Genomic DNA, 21,144 nt, shown 5'->3' with positions numbered 1-21,144 from the left:
AAAGTTTGGCCGTTCTTCCTTTTCCTTTGCAAGCCCTGAAAGAAAGAGCAGCCTGTTAGAAATGTTATGATCCCTCATAAAACCCGCGTCTCATTTATTTTGGCCGGCCTTCGCTTCCACAATCCCTTTAGCATTTGCTGTGTGCCTGTGTAACAACGAGCTCTGCGAGTTTTAACTGTCTGCAGGACTAATGCTGCTGAGGTTCAGAGGGATCTTGAACTACGTCAGAGAACACCTTGGTTTGAAGGTCTGTGCCGTGCTTCCTTAGGGACTTTTGCAGCGTGATTAAATTGTAGCATAGCTGCTATCCCAGAGAGAACCGTCCCTCTCCTTCTCTGCAAGGGAGAGCAAATGCTCCAGTAAAGGGCTGGCTCCTGAGTTGCATGGGCTTTCTATTCCTTGACTTTCAGGATATTGTAAAGAACCAAAAGCCAGCTTCTGTTCTGCTACAGCAGTGTAAATTTATCACTGCGAAAGAGTTATTCTGCAATTCGTCAAGAAGAATTTGTCCTCTGTGTATAATAACCCAAAATGTTTCCTTACTTGTACGCTCCTTGGTCTCTAGTTATTCCTTCGCGGTAGCAAGATTAAACAATGGCATACTATTTAGTGGGTGAGGTCGCAGCTTGGATGAATCAGTATAGCTTTGTCTTCTGATCAACACCAGATGAAGCTGTGAGGTGATACATTTTAAGCACCATCCAAGGAGGTTTAAATAAACGCATGATAATATTTTGTATAGTAACTCCTTTAAGTGTTCCAGTGAAGTTCAGAAGAATTAATTTTTCCTATTGCGTAGAAAAATGGGCCGCTGATTTTGATTTACAAGGTTTCATTATAATTCTGCAGTAAAACCAGGACTAGAACCCCAAGAGTCCCGTCTCCAGGTCACCTTGGAGCAACCACTAGACTCTCTGACTCTTTGTACATACATACTGCAATGCAAATAGCATCGCCTGCTCCACTGAGTAGAGATTTCACGCTGCCACTCTTCATATGCTATGGATGCAATCAGTAGCGATAGCAAGCTGCTCAGGGAGTTCCGGAGTATCTGGCAGTTCTTCCATCGGTGTTTGGAGGACTCGGTGCTGAGGAGCATTCGGTAATGTTTAGAGAGATGATCCTTGCATCCAAGATGTTTCAGTTTGAGTGCGTGGAGCAAACTATGGGGAAAAGGAACCATTCCTTTTTCCATTTTACGTGGGGATGCAGTTATAATCATGTAGGATGATCTATAGCACAGGTACGACTGGATCTGCCCCTCCTCACTTAGCAAATCCAGGAAAGATGTCATAACTAAAATCAGATTTTTTTAAGTTCTCCAGTTAGCAACTTTCTGTTTTTCAGCCTTATTCCGAATATGATGTGCTTCTGCATTTTGATACCCAAGTATTTCTTACTGAAGTGAGGGGGCAGGTTTCATCCTGCTGTTGCACGGTGTCTGTCGTGTTGAAGCTGCAGATCTCTTGCTGGGGCTGGTATTGCAGCAGTGCCTGAATACAGTAATTTTAGACGACTGCTTGCATCATAAAAGCAAAATATTTATTTCACATTTGTTTGCATATTTATCATCATTGTTATTTATTTTCCGTGGTTCAAGAAGAAGAAAAACAACTTGCCGTGGTTTGGCGTTTGTTTTTCCTTTCTGTTGCTTCTCCCTTCATAGTATCCATTCCTCCCACCAAGCAGCCAGTTAATGTCCCTGTATTTTTTTTAACGTCTTTATCTTTTTGGTGTCTGCAGCTATCTCATGGTTGACTTCTACATGTTTGCAGCCCCACTGACTTTGAGATAAGTGGCTGTGATGGCAGGTGTGGGAACACAAAAGTTGATTTCCATGCTACGCAATCTGTTTTCTGGGCAAGGATTGCTGGAATTGTCTTATTTTTAGTATTAAAGTGTCCTTTTAAAATGCTTACCATGCTGTTCACCTGTATAATTCATAATGTCTCGGTTTACTGGAAGTGGGAAAAGGCCTAAAATTCAGTTTTATGGTGATCCATAAAATGACAGTGAAGTTTTTGAAGGAACCCAGATAATTCAGTTGTTTTGAGGTCTTCGTGACTCACTCCGCTTTATGGTTTCTGAAGCAACTGTGTCAAATTTGCTTTCAAGTTGGTGGTGTTTTGTTTTTTGGTTTTTTTTTGTTCTTTGATGTTTGCATCTAAATCCAACATTTTCTCTAGTGTTCTGTTTGTTTGTTTTTCTAATAAAAAGGCAACTACAAACTCTGTCAAAAAGAGACTAAAAGAAAGCTTGGCTGTTTGGGAAGAGTTGTGTGACATGGGTATGGAAGAACACAGAAACCTTTCAGAAATGTTGCACTGTTCATTCTTAAAAATGTGTAGTGGTATATATATTTTTTTCCCCACTAAAAGATAGATTTTTTTGGCTGGACTGAAATCTGCATTGGTTTTGCATCAGTATATAAGAAGCAGTCTTGAAGTGTATGTTGTATGTGTGTATTTTAAGGTGATAATTAACAGTTTAATGGCTGAGGGATTGAATAAGATTTGGAATTGCTTTGCGCTCAGGGTGTCACGTAGTGGTGCCCTCTGTGTTCCTAAAACAGATGGATTATTCTACAAATGTATGTAAGGTGAAAAGTAAGTATTTTTCCTTGGAACCTGCATTAGGTGGAGCTTTGCATGCTCTCAGCTGGCAGGGAGCGCCTACACTCATGCAGGATGGGCAGAGCTCAGCAGTGATGGGTATATTTGCCATATCAGGACAGAATTCTGAGTTTTCTGTAGTTTCACATTTGCTTCGTCCCTTTATTTCTCCAAAGGGATAATGGGAAAGAGAAAACACCACAACTTCATAGGGTTGCAACTCGTCTTGCTAAAAAATGACTGGTTTTTGTTTTCTACATTAGAACTTCAACAGGAAGGGCTGCAAGAAGGTCATTTTGGGCTTCTTGTTTTTTATTTCTGAAAAGGAGGATGTGAAATAGCTGCTGCCTCTTTCTACTTCTCTCCTTGGCTTCGTGCAGACGTAGGTGGGCACATCATTATCAGTAGACCAAAGAGTTGGTTGGGAGTGTTATGATGTGGGCCAAACTTCATGCTTTGGCTGCAGGAGGACCATAGAACCATAGAATAGATCAACATGTGCCTTGCTTGATGAAGCAGCAGGACAAGTCCCCTGCACCTTTGAATAATACCAGATGCATGTCTGTATTGAAAAATGTCAGTGGAGAAGAGGGGCAACATTTGAAGCTTCCAAAAGAGAAACTAAAAATACTGATGAAGTGAAAATTATTTTGAAAAATGTGAAGAAGAAATGCCCCCAGTATTGTCCTGCTGCTTCTTGTGCCCTGCTAATGACTTTCATCTGCTGGAAACATGCTTACTTCTCTTCCTGACGTGGCTTGTGTGTTGCCTGATGGACTGAGATGCCAAATTAGAGGGTTAATCCTTTCTTTCCCTGTAACTAGGAAACAAGAGAAAAATAACAATATGTACCGAGGTCTTGATTTTTAAAGAGGAAAAACTTCAGTTTAGGTCTCCAGTTTTTCAGTCTTACAGCTTGGTTCTGGTCGTTCCTCTGAGCTGCAGGAAAAGCTGTAATTGCTGTGGTTGAGTAAAGCTATTTTCGCCAAGTTTTTTTTTAAAGCTTTAACTTTTCTCTTTTAAAGAGTATCCACCTTGCTTTGTAAGGTGTTACGGTGGGTTAACCTTGGACTGCATCCAGCTGCTCTCTCACTCCCCTCCTCAATAAGGTGGGAGCAGAAAATGAGATCGAAAAGCTTGTGCGTCGAGATATAAAGACTAGCAGTTACTGTGAGGGGCTAAACAGACTTGACCTGGGGAAATTTAATTTTTAATGCCAATTAAAATAGATTTGGATGTTTAAAACAAAGGCAAAAATTAAAACACCGCCTTCCCCCCATCCCACCCCTTCTTCCCAGGCTCGCTAGGAATGTCTCCATTGGATGCTCTCTGCTGGGTGGGCATCTGCCCTCACCCCAACCTAAAGCGAAGTGTTAATCACGTTTGAGCACCGATGTGCTCTTTGCAGAAATGTTGGCTGGCATCGGGTAAATGGTTTTCCCGTGCTTGGGTCCTCTCTGCACTTGGTGGTCAGTCGTATTTTTTTGTGGTTTGCTGCTGGGCAACGAGCAGGTTCAACCCAAGGAGAAAAACGTGTCTGTGCGACTAAAACATGGTGATATTCCTTCTGTCCTGCAGGTGTTGCCTGTAAAATTTAATTATTGTGGGGATTAACCTTCCTCATAGCTTTTGCCAAGTGCTGTGGTTTGTGTGATGGTCAGAGAAAGCGTTGGACATATAGGCCCTTTATGAGAAATAGTGGGCAGCATTTTTAGGGCTTACCAGCAAAAGAAAACTGTGTTTTTTGTTTTTGTCTTGTCCAACGTACAGGGCTGAGAGCAATTAACTACAATGGGCCTTTCAGCCCCTGCATGAGATGCACACTTTGTTTCCTGCTGCCTATGGCTCTTTATAATGCAGGTCCTTATGTCTGAACTCAGCGCAGCTGCTGGCAGAGGGACAGGAGCTTCAGTTGAAGAGATGCCTTGTCTATGGGTGCTTGTTTGTGAAGGGTGCTGATGTTAGTTTTGTAATGTCAGATGGTTTGGGTAATCCTGTGGTCGGTCTTATCCGAAGTGCTCAGTGCAACGAATGCCCACTGAGTTCAGTTGTGTTCCTGCAGGAACCTGCTGCATCTTGTGATCTTGGTTTTGGTCCAAAGAGGGCTGCTTTGGCCCCAAGTTTGTATTTCTGTCATCAAAAGGTGCTATTAAAAGCCACAGGGCTAGCTTGAGCCTTTGGGTTGCAGTGTTATGGTGCTAGTCTAGGTTGGCTTTTGTTTTCTGTTTCTTCTCTAGCTATAATCTGTGATATTTAATACTATTTTAAAAAAAATTGGACTGGCTTGGGGTTACTCAAGAGCTTTCCCATAGTCTTTGGGATTCAAACCTACCAACTTTAAAGAACTTGAAAACAAAGACTGAAAAGGGAAGATTTCAAGAATTCCATGGAGCTAGATAAACAGTTCGCTTCCAAGAGTTTTATTTGCTCAATCGAGGCCACTTCTGCATTAACAAATCTCTGTGAATGAATGGATTCCAAAAACAGCTTGGGAGTTATTCAGTGGCTATTGAAGTTAAGCCACAGAAGCAGACCATGTGCTAGAGGCACAGCTTTGTGGGTTTGCTGTGTCATTTGGCACAACTGTACAAGCTTTCTCAAACGCTGGCCCTATACAGAAGTCCAGTGTTTTCTGTGGATTAGGATGTGTCAGGGCTGCTGTGTTGCTCTTAATCTCAGTGCTAGCCCTGACCAAGAAGGCAGAAGTTCCAAATTCCTTCTTGCTGTGTCTTGTGGAGGCATTTGGGGTTTATGGTGTAGCCTCTCATAACTGAGATGGCATTTATTGATTTGAATCATTTGGCTTAATTCAATGCTGGACAAGCTTCTTGCCAGATTTTTTATTTTGCCTTCTTATTTAAATAGATCCCTATTGAATTACTGTAGTTGTTTATAATGACTCTTGGGAAATATTGGATGCAGCCTCTAGAATCGGTTCTGTGCCATTTTCAAACAGCAAACTCTTGAATTATATCTCTGAACAGTGCCCAGGGTCCCTTATTGTTATCTAAGTTTTCAAGATGCTCCCACGTTAATACGCTGCCTCTTTGGTGTGGGCAGGTATCCAGTGAGCAGTTGGTTAGCAGGGTAGCAACTCAGAGGTAAATCTGGATGCAAAGTTCTCTCTGCTTTCACTGCATTGCTGGGATGGGAGGCTGCTGGCAGGAGAAACTGGCTTGTTTTCATCCAGGATACAAAACTTGTTTCTTCACGGTCAGAGCTTGAAACCAGTTGAGGGCTCTGCTTAATTGGGATTTTGAGTCAAGGGAGGGAGAGTCTGGGATGGAGGAAGGAAGGCAAAATTTAACTTCTTGGAGAGCTCCTTTTGCATATGAAGAGAGTCCTTCAAGTGGGGCTGCAGCAAATACTCACTATATGGCTTCATTGAATTGGATTTCTTTCTTCTGTAAGCCATAGTGAGTCTAAGAATTGTTATATGGTTGTATGGTCTCATGACTGGAAGATTTTTCCCAGGCTTTCCTGTAACATCCCAGCTCAATACTTCTGTGTCCCCATCTTCAAAATGACTTGTTCTGAGATGGCATTGCTGTTTGGTGGGGTGGTTGGCCAAAATGAACAAGAATGTTCTGCAAGTGGCCTGTGGTGAAGTGGGGTCTTCTGGTTTAGCTAACAGTGCCTTTTGGCATGAATGGAGTGTGTCTCCTTTTCCAATGTTGAATTTGTTTACTCCAGTGTTGAATTTGACCAAAACATTTTTGATTTCTGTTAGATGTCACACTGAGGCTTCAATGTGTGCCATCGTTAAGAGATGCACACAACTCTGCTACTCTGGAAATGCAAGCTGAAACTAAAATGACCTTTGCTTTCTCCTTTATTTGCCCCCCTTGGTGCACAGTGTATAGATTCAGACACTTTCAATTTGATTCTCAGCATCCTGATTACACTCACAACTCTTAGTATCCAGACAGCGTCACAAAAAAATTAACTTCATGGAGTGTTTCCAGGAGCCCATGTCACTGTGTGTTTCCCTGCCCTTTCCCTCGGCCCCGCTGCTCTTGCAAGTGAGAGATTAAATGATGGGGGAACAGAAATTTGTTTCCTCTGAGCCAGGACTGGCTGAGCGGAGTCTGTTGATGGTGGCATCTTGGCAGGGACAGAGGAACATTCCTGCCACATGTGAGTAATGTTTTGAAGCCAGGCTCTTACTTTGCAGCTGGCAGTCAAGAGCTGTTATGTCCAAAGTGACTCCCTTCATCAGTCAAGACTCATGTTCATGCCCAGAGAAATCTGTTTTCGTTCGCATTTGGACAATGTGACATGTGGCAGACTTGGGAGAGGACAGCTTTACCCATGGGGTGATGCTTGTTGGCTGAGGAACAACTACTATTTGTATTTTCTAGTGAAGATGCAGACCAGGGGTGTTTGGGCTTGTTTCCTGGCTTTGTCATGGACTTCCCCAGGCTTTGTTTGGGCTTTTTCTCGCCATCAGCAAATGTGCTAGCTGTAGTGTTGTCTGGCTTCATGGGCATCTGGAATGATGGGCACTCAGCTGCTGCAGTGATGGTAACTGGAATGAGAAAGGCACTCTGGCTTGGACCCTGAACCAGGTGACCATCAGCTACTTAATTTTGTGTTCATCCTACCTGTGGTTTATCTGGGAGGCTTCTCCCTTCCCCCGGGCTTTGATGCAGCCTTGTTGCCAGCTGAATGACATCTCTGCTTCCTTCACAGCTGCCTGAAGCCACAGGGTTGATGCACCCAGCCTGCTGCTTTTTGAGCCTTCACAGGAAAAGACTACTTGGGGCTGCTTTACTTGCTCTTTGGTAGTGATGGATTTGAAAAGAGCCCAAGGGTGTTATTTTTTAAAGATCCTTTCTGAGCTGTATTGTCATTGACAAAAATGACTTTTGCTCTAAGTGGCTCTTTGAAAATGAGACTCATGTTCCTAAGCCACCTAAGAGCTTTTGAAAAATCTCCTTCCCTGTTAATGACTTGAGTGGACTGTTTCAGTGGTGTCTAGCTTTGTTTAAAGAATGCCAAATTTAGGGTCTAAATGTTATGTGCCTGGCTAATAAACTGTATTGTAATTAGTACCTTGGGGAGGTGGGAATGAGGAGAAGCTGTGTATAAAGTGCATGAACTTCATGTAGAAGCTGTCTGCAAAGGATGAGTGAAGAGCTGTGGAAAAAGATGAAAACATGGGATTTGAAACAGTTGCATAGGCTATGTGCCACAGAAAGAAAATGGGCATGGAGCCATAAGGAAAACTTTAATGGTAGTGGGTTAAAGAGGACAAAAGATCTAGTGTAGCAGGTAGTGAGACTGAATGGAGAATGATCCTTCCACCAGTCAAATCAGTTAATGTAACCTGCTAGTGCAGGTGACAGTTTTCCAGCTTTCCCCATGCAAGCTGGACTGGGCTCATCCCTGTTCTTATCACAGGTCCACTAGTGTCATCTCCCAGTTTGAGAAACCCAAGCTCAGGGGCTGCATGGGCCAGAGATCTCAGGGGTTTGTCTTGCTTGGTTTCACAAATATGTAGTGGTCCTCCATGGGAACCTCTCGTCTTGTGCTTTTGCTCACATTGGCCTCCAGTATGTAAGTGGAAGAGGTGGTGACTTCTCTTCTCTTTGCATGTATTCATTGAATTTTTGCAGTGTCTGGTGATGCTACAGTGAGGGGACCCCATCAGCTGCTGTTGGGTTCCTGTCTGTTACACAGGTTATTGTTAATCCTGCAGACACAGGTGAAATTCAGCTGTGTACAGCCTCAGCACATGTGTTTGTTCATTGGCTTTTTGATGGCTTATTTCATAGTGAATCCCAAGGAACAGAGCTCCCATCATCTGGTGAGACATCCCATTGCCTGTATCTCCATTTTACAGAGAATATGTTGCAACAAGTGAGATTCTGACAAGTCTGCAAATTCTAGCTAGATCTCCCATTTAATTTTCCTTCAACTGTAAGAACTTTTTTATTCCCTGTGTTGTGTGTATTATTTTAAAAGATACCCCTAAGTCATCTTCTATTCAGGAGGAAAATGGCTTTCTGCTTTAGAGAAGTGGCAAAACAGGGAGATTATATGATGGTATGGGATATGAAGTTGCATGGCTTGTGTTGCACTCAGGGCTGCCAAACTTAACTAAGCAAATGTCACAAGTCTGCCCTTCCTGACTTCCACCCCCAGTTCTTCACACAGGAACTGTTCAGATAATAATCAGGTTCTCAGATTGGAGTAGATTTACAATCACCATCAAGCCCTGACTTGTGTGTTTACACCCGGACCCCCTTGTACTTCCCTCCCAACCTGCCTCATTCTTCAAGGGGAAGTTTGGCAGCTCCTGTTTGTACGGAGGCAACGTGGAAGGAGAAACGAGTAGTTTGTGAACAGCTTTGTAGGAGGGTGCTACTTAGCAAATAAGCAGGATGACACGGACAGCTCTTGTGTGGGCTGTAGGGTGTGAGGTGGGAATAAGCGAAGCAGCTCATGTGGTTTTGGGACAAGCTCGGGGTGTTGCTAGTTAGGTGCTAGAGAGACCCTAATTCCACACGCAGATGCTGACAGCAATTTGTTATTTCTTTTATGAGTCGTTAGGAAGTGCCGTGGGTTGATATTACAATGTGGCCGTTTTGTTGGTTCCCTTTTAAATGCCTTCCTTCCTCCCAAGGCTTACTAAATTAAAGCATTTCATGTACCGGTTGATGAGAAATGCCTCTAACTTCTCCCTAAGCCGCGTTCCTATTTTCTGTAGCCAGGCATCCTTGCAGCTGGGTTGGGAGTGGAGATATCAGCAGAGCCAGAGCAGATGAGGAGAAAAGTAGTGGGACTTGTCAGAAAACCTCCTCTCTCAGTGTATAGCTGTTTCATAATCACCGCTGTCCTCCAACCATGAAAATGGAATTCAGCTTCCATCAAAGCTTTTATTAATGCTGCTTTAGAGTGTCCTGCCGGTGTCACTTCTGCCCTGGTTCATGCCTGGCAGCTGGGAATGCTTCTGCACCCAGCTCTGCAGGCCTCTCCTTTTGATGTGCCCTGTGGCATAACTCGCATGCAACCTTTAGCCCTGAATTCAGCTCTTGATCGTAAATTAAGATAACATGAAGTCCTTTGCCTGACAGGTTTTCCTGTCAGGCTTGCACTATGGTTTCTGCTGCGGTAAGTAGCCTTGTTTATCATAGAAAGCCGCCTCTGCAGGCATGAAAGTGTTGTGTTAGGAAATATTTTATTAGATAAACAAGCAAACTTGCATTGATTTGGGGAGGTGGCGAAGTGCGGTGCAGTGTGACAGGTCAGGCTCCTGCCTCTCCAGTCCTTTGATGGTTCATAGGAAGGGGCTTTTTTCCTGGCAAGAGTCTTCCAGAGATGAGAGTTTCATCACCTCTGCTGGAAATGAACCCAGGATGATGGTGCCCTGGGCTGATGTATTATGCTTATTGCCCGTCCTGTATATGGCCAAGAGCACCTTTGGTGTTGCAGAAGCCTACATTTAAGTTATATATATCTTGAATTCCTCTGTAGCTGGCTTGCTGGCCACAGGAAAGAAATGAAATCCATCTCCGAATGTGTCAAAGATGCTCTTGCTGCTTTCCCTTGGCTGTTTGCTTTGACAGAGCTGAGCGGCCGCTCCTGCTTGTGAGCCCCTGATGCTCCTGCGCGCTGATTCCATGTGGAATTCTTCATCATCTGGGTTTGAAATGTGCTGGCAGCGCTGTTTGGTGCTACAGTTTTTTTTAAAGCACGCAAAAACGCAGTTACTGTGTTGAGGTTTGTGATTCTTGGCATGCTTATGATGCATTATTTTGATGCCAGTGGAAATGACATAACATTTAAAAATAAATAAGTATTCAAATATCCACTAGCTTCGTTTCATGTGTGCTGCTAGAGAGAAGTGTAGGCTACAAATGGATTCTGGCACTGGAGGTATTTATGTAGATACCTTGTCAGAGACTAAAATATCAGCTGCCTTTACACAGTGAGGTGAATCTTGAACAGCCGGCTTGGAGGCAGAAGACTCGTGTGGACACTCGGTCTGTGGTTGTGATAATATCACCATGGATTTGGGCTTCAAAAGGTTAAAACAAAAACGCAGATCTCAGCTGCGATCCGCATCCGTTTCAGAGCAGCAGAACAAGCCTTTTAAGTTTTGCTGGGAAGTTCGCTGTGGCCTGGTGCTCTGTACCTGGGTCTATTTTGAGCTGTCGGTGACTCACGTGAACTTTCCGTGATGGATGTGAGGGGGCAGGTTGCAAATAACACCTCTGATGATCTTTTTGTTCACATCTCTCTAAATGGGGCAGTTTTCATGCTTGGAGGAGGCAGGAAAAGAGGGTCAGTCTCTTGTGTCCCGTGCAGGATCCTTAGGAAGCAAATGGGGAAGGTAGAGACAGTCCAGTTGCATTGCTGTTTGCTGCAATGATTGCCTGGATCAGAGGTTAGGTTTTTGTTGTGTATTTGATCAGTCTCAATCCCAGTTTCACTAGAATAGTGGAAAATACACTTAACTTCAGGAGGCATGTGACTTTTGTTTTGTTTTGTTTTTTTTCCTGTTCTAAGCTCTTTGGAAACAAACTGTGGCTTTGCACTGGTGTATCAACTCCTGACCAAACAGGATATCTTCTGTGGGTGCCGACTGCTCTTTGCTCTGTTTGCAGCACGCGACAGCATGTAACATTGCTGTGTTTGTGGTGTAGCCGTGGTACCCAGCAAAAAGGTTACCCGGTTATGTTTGCTTTGTGCCCTGCAGCGGCGAGTGGCACAGGGTGCTGTGACTACTGAATGTGGGGAGGAGATGCACAGTGGGGTACAAGAAAAGGCAGAAAAGTTTTCAGTGTGATGCCAAAGAAAGGCTTTGCCGAAAATGCACATCTTGCCTTGGCCAGGAGTGCGGTGTGCTGTTTCTCTTGTGCACAGTGTAATACCTTTTCTACTCAGGCCACTGAAAATACTGACCTTGAATGTTTCCTTCATTTAGGCAAGGTTCTTGGGGACATGGTTTAGTACTAAAGTTAAGTTAGGTTATGGTTAGACTCAATGGTCCTGAGGGTCTCTTCAAACCGAAATGACTCTGTGATTCTAGTTTGGACTGTGTCAGTCATCTTGGATCTGGTCACTAGAATATAAAAGATATTTTTCACATCAGTGAGGCATAGATCCAATTTGCAAACTCCTTGTGGCACCAGTACAGTAACTTGCAGATTTTTCCAGTACTGGCCTAGAAACAGCATAGGCACATGCAGCAACAGCCAAGCTAATAACACCCTACTTCTCAGCAGTGGTTCAACTGCGGAATCTATTATCCCTGTCATGTGAATGCAAATTTCTATGTAGAGATGATTTCCAGACCTTGAGCAGAGCCAGCTTGGGTGTGTTCGTATCACCACCCTTTTTTTGGCTTTCCCTTATGCTCATGTGCCCAAAGCCAGCGCGAGTGTCGGCATCTGCGGTGAAAACATTTTTTGGGTTTCCACTGACTTCATTGGGCTGGGAATGGTGTTGACAGGAGCGATCAGCAACCTGCGATGGCAGGTCCTGATGCCCTCGCTATTTCAGTGGGGTAGGGAGCAGCAAGGAATGCTGATTCCTGGGGCTGGGCAAAGGGCATGAGGCTTGTTGCCCTCCTCCCAGCCATCTGATGGGTTAGGAGTGGGCAAAATGCCGAGGGAATTGTCTGCATTTATAAAGAATTGGGCTGAACGAGCAGTGGAACTGTGGAGCAGAGGGACATCAGAGCAGAGGATCAGCATCGTTCCCTTGGGCCCTGAAGGCTGAGGCTGCCGGGGGTAGCACAGGGGGCTAAACCCAGAGGTACCAACTCCGCAGGGAGGAGGGGTTGCCTTCAGCTGCAGGATGCTCTTTGCCCTGTCCCATGTGGCTGCTGGAAGAGAGGGCAAGGTGATGTCTGAAGGAGTGGGTACAGGCACATGGAAGCAGTGGTGTTTCTTCTGTGATGGTCTTCAAGGAATGTTGTGTTTCCCAGCTCTACTGGAGACTGTGGGAGATGATTTACATTTGTTTTCCTTTGGGAACATAGTTGCCGGGCAATTATTTTACACCCTGTAGCACTGCAGACATGTCTCTTCAAGTCTGATATCTTACCACATAACTGTGAAAATGTATTTTACATTAAAAAGGAGCCTTTTAAAAAGGCCCTTCAGGCATAAAGTCAATGTGTTTTCTATATATAACCTTGTATTATTAATACAATGAACTTATCTGTAGACTCTGTAGGTGAATATGACTTGATCATTGGAGATACGAACAATATGATATTCATTTTCAATGCACTGTGTCTCTGACTCCATAACGGTGCCTCCAGCCTTCAGTTCATTTCTTAGTGATAAAGTGGGGCAATAGTGTGAAACAGGTTTGTGGATTGCATTTTTGCTGAGCATTAATACAAAATAAACAGTCTACAGAGAGAACAAATTTAGTTCAGTTCAGAAATGCCGAGATATATAGATTTGAGGCAGACAGAAATGATGAATGTGAGCGTGTGTTATTGAAATAAGTCCAGAATGGCACAGCAAAAGCTTCACTGGGTTCACTTACAGGGGTTGCAATGAAAGTTGCTTTGGCTGGAAAATCTTAAGTTAGTGATTGATTTCTTTTTGTTGTTGTTTGTCTGGGGTATTTATCACTGTTTGTATTACGTGTGAGGTCATTTTCTTTTTCCAGTCACTGAGGAGTATTTTAGGGTGGACTTAGAAGGGCCCTTTAGAGTAGCAGGCAAGGTAGAGCTGTCTTTAGCATACACCCATACAAAGCTGTAGCGTCACTGCTCTTCCCAGTGTCACTTGCCACGATGACAATACTGTCTCTGCCTCTGTGCTCTCCTGGGTTTGTCTGGTGCAGTGGGTGGTTACACACCACTAACTTTTTGGGATCAAACCACATGTGTCTCTCATTCCCATGCACTTCGCCCATGTGTGTTGCCTGCATGAATCTTAAGGGTTTGTTGTAATAGCCTCCTGGTAACTGTTCTCATCTTAGGTTAGAAGCTTCTTTTAAACTGAATATCCTCTTAATCTCTTCTATCCAGCCCTGGCAAAACAGCTGCTTAAATTGACAGGAGCAGGGAAATAGCAATTTCACGGTTAATAACGTGGGCTCCTGGTGTTCCCCGCACTACTCTGTCCCCATGGGCTGTGCTCCTGGATGCTCACCCTGGTCCCAGCACACTGGGACTTCTTATAATCCTTGCAGCCTTTTCACATGACATGGGTATTTTACAGGGACCTGTCACGTCTTTTGCAACATTTTATGTAACTCTTAATAAATCAAGTCAGCATCTAGGAGCAGCGATGGCTTATCTGCTGGGGAGCAGGCTTGTGAAAAGAAATATGGGCAGTACGGTGCATTTTTATCTAACAGTTAAAAGGGCACTGTGAGCATCCCGTGTGTAAACTGTAAGTATTTTCCCAGGTTACACCTCGCATGCAGGAAGCCCCGTAAAATTGGAGTATAAAGGAGGGTGGAGAACAATTCTAGCCATGGGCAGAGGTTTGTTTTGAATAAATGCAGGTAACATCTCTGCTGTGCTAATGCTGGTTTTGTAGTTGGCCTGTGTATTTAAGGTCACAGCCAATGTCAAAACAAGAATTTGGGCTGTGCTGTCTGGGCTGTAGCCCCCTGGGATGGAATGCAGTTGTGTTCCTGGTGTTCTCTGGCTAAAAATCTGCATGTTGACAGTTTATTCCACAACCGTATTTTTATTTTGGGATATTTTTTTTTCTTCCATGACCGTTAGCGTTTTGGAGGCTACTCTGCTGATGCTGGTGTCAGCACTTTGTACTCAGATGCTGTTTTCCTCTGGATGCTCAAGGCTGCTATGTTGGTTTTGTTCTTTCACTATGCCCTCACTGCACCCCGTGCCCCACTTAATAAAGGCAGAGCGGGTAGCACTGAGTGGATAGTGCTGGAGTTTGCTTTGCATCATCCTCTTCCTCATTTTGTTTCAGTCTCTTCACCAAAGCAAGAAACTTAGGGCATGGTGAGACTCTATTTCCTTATTATGAGGGGTTTAAATTTTTGTAATAAGAACAGCTAAAGTCCCACTGGTAAAAGAGCAGAATGAGAATTGGGACTGGGTTTAATTCCCAGATTTGTTTTTAATTTACTGTCCCCGTCACTGTGGATTGCACCTAGAAATGGTGCAGTTTTGTATCTGAAATCCAACTGTTCAAATTCTTACCCTTGTAATGTGTGTCACCCAAATGTTTCTGACTACCATCCTGCTTTCTAGCCGCTTGTATGTATGTATATATGGTAAAAGCCTGAAATTTGGCAGCCAGGCTGAAATGCGGGAGAGGCTTCCAAAGCTAGCTAATACCAGTTGGCCTTGGGAAATCACTTCTGCCGGATTTCAATCTTCCAGCTGAAATTACTCCATCAGAAACTGGTTATGTTGACTCTACTTGTCTCATTAATATTTGGCTCTCTATGCCTCAGTTTACACAGCTGTAATGAGTAATTATGAGTTTCCTATCTAGGTATGGCTCAGAAATGAGCACCATAGATGTGATTGTGCATGCTCAGAGTTATATACTCATCTTGGAGATATTCACCTTTCTGCCGAAATTGTTGTTCATGGGACCTCTACTATAGCTGAGTTCCTCTGGGCACATGCTGGAGGTGACAGCTTGAAGGAGGGCTCCCATAGCAGGGGCTTTGCATCGCTTAGAGTTTGTTGTGTTTTGCTGTATGTTGAAGCCTGGAGTCCCACCAGCCCCGTTAGATCACACCTAGCAGTAAAAACAGTCCCATGTTGTGGATAATAAATGTAGCTCTGCTGTATGAGTGCCTCGTGGGGCAGCCTGAGATGTTGTCCGTGTCCCTCCACCTTGATGCGTCTTGCTTTGAAAATACCAGCGTAGTGTTTTCTAGCAGTGTCTGTCCCCATCTGCTCAGTTCTGGCTCCCACAGAGTGCTGGGAACAGTGACATGGCCAAGGTTGCTGGAGCGGGGACAGGCCGCGCTGTGCTCTCACAAATGAGGACATCGTTTCCCCCCGTGAATCACAGAACCACTTCATCCCAACAGGTACCTGCACCTGGTGTTTCAGACAAAGTGGTGGTCTCCTCTCCCTCTGCATGCACATCTTCACTTGGCTTTGGTGTGTGAGCAAGAATTATTGCTCTTGTATTACCTTCAGTCATAGGGTTTGCGTTTTGTTGGTTTTGTTGTTGTCTTGTGCAGTTGTTGGCTCTTTAGTGGGTAGGGTCACAGTAGTTGTACAAAATTATAACCGCCTGTATGGGATGAAGGCTGAATTTTCAAAAGTCACAAAAACATTACAGTTTTGGGGATCTGAGTTGGACACGTATCAGGGTCAGGTTTGGGAGCTTTTGCTTATGCAAAGCAGCAAAAGTGGGTTGTCTCCATTTTTCCATTTTGTTGCTGATGGGCCTGTCTTTGTCCAACTGTGCCCTGGTGTTCCCATACAGAGCCCAACTGCCCCGGAGAAGAGCTGCTGTCAGAATACTTTAAAGTCGGTCAGGCTGGCTCCTGCTTCGTGAGGTTTATCAGCAAAGATTTTCAGTGCCTCCAGTGGGAGGCTATTTTTATTCTATCCAGGGGCTACCTTCTGCTCTGAGGTCTTTATCACAGTTTTTTTTTAATAGAGAAACCTGCCTGGTTTAGGACGACCTTAAAAATCTTTATCTTTTGCAGTCTGAAAAACAAGATAGTCTTTTATCCAAGGTAAAAGTGTTTGGCATTTCTGTGACATGTTCAAGATTTTTGGTATTTTTTTCTTGTATAAGGGGGACGCTGCTGTAGATGTGAGAATGCACTGAGTTTTCTCCCTTGAGCAGGGATGACAGCAGGTGAGGGACCTAATGTTTCGTCTTTGTACTCTGATCAGTGCCATGACTGTTGCAGGAAATCCACGTTGTCTTTCATTGCACTATATAAACAAGACTGGAAGACCTCTCAAGGGATCATCTGGTTCGTTCTCCTGCCCTGTGGCGAGATCGGTCACACCTGTGTCTTTCCTGACAGATGCTGGTCTATGCTCTTTTAAAGACCTCAGTAGTCTCTCCAGGCAACATATCTAAGTGCTTCACATTCCTTGCCAGTAAAAGTCTGATCTCTCCCCACCATGTGTTTAACCTGAATCGTCTCTGCTGCAGTTTAAACCTGTCACCACTTGTCCTGTCCATTTTAAATACAAAGAACAGGCGATTCCTTTTCACAGAAATGTTAAATATTTGAAGACTATTCACATACTTCCTTGTTCTTAGTGTTAAATAACTGCTATTTGTTAAATCTTCCCTTCTTTGTGGTGGATTGAAATCTTCTGTGTAAACCTTAATTGACCTGTCTTAAAAATTATTCTGTAAGCGAAGATCCCAGTTATTAACTAATCCACAAACAGTTTAAACCCTTTGATCAGCATTTTATTTATATACTTTAATAGAAGCCTTCTATGCCAGCCAAACTGCCTATTTGTTCATCACTGTCTCTGATTTCATGGCCCCGTGCTGGTGTAGAAGCAAAGTATCAGCAAGGTTTTCTGCTGCTCGCTAACTGCGGTTCATTTCAAGAGAAAGACCTGGGTGACCAGCATCATTTGAAGCCTTGATGTGGTTTGTGCCTTGGTTTTGTGGGCTGGTTTTTGCAACATGAAGGCTGTGTGTTCAAATGGAAAGGACTAACTAATCATGGAGTCTGTAGGCACCCAAAATATACATTGATGTACACAGGAATTTGTAAGAGAACATGTGCTCAGACAGGTGGTGGGTTGTGAAATGTCACTTGGTATTAGGACCTTCTGAAGTGGCTGTACTTGAGTAGTCGGATAATGCTTGGAGGTCAGCTACTACTCTGCTGTGATTTAGGTGTCCTTGATGTGTCTGGCTCCGAGGGAAGGTCAAGGAAGCTTTTGCTTTAGCAGGATATTCGGGGTGGACAGAAAGCTGGTCGTATACCCTTTCAGTAATTATGTCTGGTGTTCTCTGTTGTAGGTGAGTGTTTTAACCACCTTGGAGCGACGGTTCAACCTCCAGAGTGCTGATGTGGGTGTCATCGCCAGCAGCTTTGAGATTGGCAACCTGGCCCTCATCCTCTTTGTGAGCTACTTCGGAGCCCGAGGACACCGGCCACGCTTGATAGGATGTGGAGGGATAGTCATGGCCTTGGGTGCCCTCCTTTCCGCGTTGCCTGAATTTCTGACCCACCAGTACGAATATGAATCGGGAGAAATACGCTGGGGGGCTGAAGGGAGGGATGTGTGCGCTGCCAACGGGTCCAGCAGCGATGAGGGACCGGACCCGGACCTTATCTGCAGGAATAGGACTGCTACCAACATGATGTACTTGCTGCTCATTGGAGCACAGGTCCTCCTGGGCATTGGTGCTACCCCTGTCCAGCCCTTGGGAGTTTCCTACATCGATGACCACGTGAGACGGAAAGATTCCTCCCTGTACATAGGTAAGGCTCTCGGAACTGCTTCTCACTGAAGGCTTTCCTTGCAGGCTGGCATCTCACTCGTATTTTGGCCAGTGGGAAGGATGCCTTGAGACCTCTTCTCCATGTGCTGCTATGCTTGTGAAGGTAACTTGGCACAGGTCCCTGCACTGAGTGGTTGTAAGCAGCAGGGAAACACAGTAATATTTGCTTTTATTGTAGCAATGGCTAAGGTTGACAACCATGGTGATTATTACTCGATGATTAGAAAGATGCTGACTCCTCTAATTGTTTTTGCCCAGATTGGTTTACATTCTCATATTGGTGGCTTATGGTTGAGTTTTAGCTGAAGAATTTCCAGGTGGCATATGTGATGATGACTTCTTATTTTTCCCCAAGATACCCTAGTTTCCTTTCTGTTCTGAAGCATTTGTCCATGTCAGCATTGCAATATAAGGAGACTTGGGAGGAGACACATCTCATCACTACCACCATCACATTTTAGCAAGGAAATATCTGTTCTGGAGTAGGTGCTGTGACCCAGCATGCTGTGGCAGGACCCCAGGTTTTGTGATCCCTGTAACAGAATGGGATGCAGAAGCTGGTGAGGTCTATTTTGAGATACAGTGAGCCTGAAGTAGAACTTGTGTTTTGGATGGTGTTGCAAAATTCATCCCGATGATATGATGACTTTCAGATATGAAATTCGGCTTCAGTTAACGAATGGAACTTCCCTGTTATTGCGGTAAAGTGCTCATGCGTTTTGGCAGTTGTCTCCTCTCCAGCAGATTTAAAGAGGATGTTGGGGGTGAAGTTGTTCTCTGAAAATTCTGCAAGACTTGTTGCTGGATAAATGGCTGCAATGCAATAAATCAGTGAAGCGTGTGATCCTTCTGCACTTGTTAATATAGTTTCTAGTAACCAAAACTCCATGCACTTGTCCCATGATTCCTGTCTTGACTGTCAACTGAATGGATGGTCCCAATACTGGTCATTTTTTTTTTTTTTTCCCCCAAGATGTTTTAATCAACTTTCCAAGCATAACTGAATGCAGCTGGGGTTTGACCATAGGCAGCAGAACTGAACAGACCTGCTGACTTTCTGAATGGTGTTCAGCATCTTGGGATAGCATGGAGGCCTGTTGGAAAGACTACCTGTATAGCATTGCTAAGGCATTCCTGGATGTATTGCTAATTGACTTAAAGAGGTTCTTCTACATATTTAAAACATGTCAATGTTTTCCTGTAACTGACCATAAAATCAGAGTATTTCAGCATTTAGCTTTGTCCTTGGATCGTTATTCACCTTCACTTGGTTCTGTAAGTGCTTGTGAGGAATCCACTGGATAAAGCGGGATGATATATAAAATGCAAGATACTGTACAACCCAAAGGTGAATAATGAGACTAAATTCGCAGGAGCCACTTTGCCAACATCATAAATGATGGGCTGGAATTAAGAGTGATTCTGAGATTATCTATTATAAATAACACTATAGAGAAGCAGCAGCTTCTTTCAGTCTGTTCCATGGGCATTTTTTAAGCAATGCTTCATGTCTGAGAACAGGATTGAGGAGGGTGCGTGAGAGGAGTATGAGGAAGAGTGATTCTTTTTGTTCCTGAGATGTATTCATCTTGGATGCTAAAATAACTTCTTTAAAGTTGGCAGTTCAACTGTAGCTGGGAAAGTACTGCCAGAAGATTATTTCTGCTTACTATATGCTGCTTCATTATTTTTCCTTCAGACATATGGCTCTAACCATGTTCCTTTTTACATGTGAAGTTTGAAAAAAAACCCAAGCATTTTGGGGTTGTTTGCTTTACTGGCTTCAGCTATGAAAATCATAATCTGTATTTCTGTGTATGAATTATGGGTTGTGGGAGAGTGCATTAGCCAGAAGAGTGCACTTAACCAATCAGCCATACCAACAGTGAAGTTTAATATCTGCTCTGCCCCAGCCTATCCATCATAAGTAGGTTTTCAGATAACCTGTAATCAATTTTGCTAGTAAAAAATAAAAGCTAACAAGAAAAAATTATAGGAAAATAAATTCATTCTGTGAATGAAAATAAATGGAGAAGCTGGTGGGAAGTGTATGTATCTTCTCAGATTTGTGAATACTTGAGAGGTCAAATTCCTCCGTTCCAAATGCTGTTTGAGAATGATTTGCTGAGATTTGTCTTTAACTGAATATTTTTGTTGATGTCATCAATGCAATTTTCAGTGGCCTTAGAAGAAAGTTGGCTGAGCAGCTTACTCACTTCATTCTCCTCTGTTTCGCTGAGGAAATAGCTGCAGAGTGCGTACTGTCAGTGTGCTATATTTATATCAGTTTGCTTTCTCATAATAGCACACTCACTCAGTAGGGGTTACGCTGTATGTGACCGGATAAAATGTTTTTGGGTAAGTTCCCTTGTTTTAAATTAGGAGCGAATCTGGCATAGATTGTTCCCTCAGGATGGAAACTAATTAAGAACAGCAGTAATAGTCTGGCTGAAGTTTCCATCATGGCTCGCTGTGGTTGAGAAATGATCAGATTGACCAGTCCATGCTGTCTTCGGTATATTGCTAATGTTGAGTACGTATATTCTGCATTTGGGCTGTATTCTATCTGGGGGGAAGAAGCAGTCTCTCACTTGACAGGTAAGTACTGGTAATTGTTCACCTGCTGCAATAAAAAGCCTCTTGTGTCCCAGGGTAGTGAATTAGATAGAAATAACAATGTGCACTGAGAGGTGTTTTTCCTTCTGAGTTGTACAAGAGTTCAGTGGAGTAACTTCATACGGTATCTAATACAGCCACTTTGCAGTGAAATGACGATTCAGGAAGATTCCTTTATTGAAAAGCAAACTCCAAACAAACAAAAAAACCCACACAAACCCTGCTCAAACAAAAAACAAACAAAACCAAAAACACATAAAACCAAATACCTAACACCAACCCAGCCACAGCCCTCCCCAATCCTTCTTTCTTTTAACAATTTTATTCGTACTAATACATGTGTGCGGAAGAACGCAGATGTGATACTGTATGGAATTCAAGTGTAACTTTGGCTTTAACGGCTAGTGCAAGTAATAGCACCTGTAGAATATAATGCATTCCTGGCCATGAAGTCCATCAAATCTGGTCCATTGTAGGTTCTCTGCAATGACAGAGACATGGGAGGT

General features: G+C 43.7%; 1 protein-coding gene across 1 annotated transcript in view; it reads left to right on the top strand.

Moving 5' to 3' along the window:
* SLCO3A1 (solute carrier organic anion transporter family member 3A1) overlaps window positions 1-21,144 on the top strand; it is a 139,598-nt gene that overhangs the window by 6,144 nt on the left and 112,310 nt on the right. Inside the window, exon 2 of the mRNA XM_065847879.2 lies at window positions 17,537-18,002. Coding sequence (XP_065703951.1) covers window positions 17,537-18,002 — 466 coding nt within the window. The remainder of the gene's footprint in view (window positions 1-17,536; window positions 18,003-21,144) is intronic.

Source organism: Patagioenas fasciata, chromosome 12 (genome assembly GCF_037038585.1).
Source record: "Patagioenas fasciata isolate bPatFas1 chromosome 12, bPatFas1.hap1, whole genome shotgun sequence".
NCBI lineage: Eukaryota > Metazoa > Chordata > Aves > Columbiformes > Columbidae > Patagioenas > Patagioenas fasciata.
This window is presented reverse-complemented; position numbering and strand designations above follow the sequence as displayed.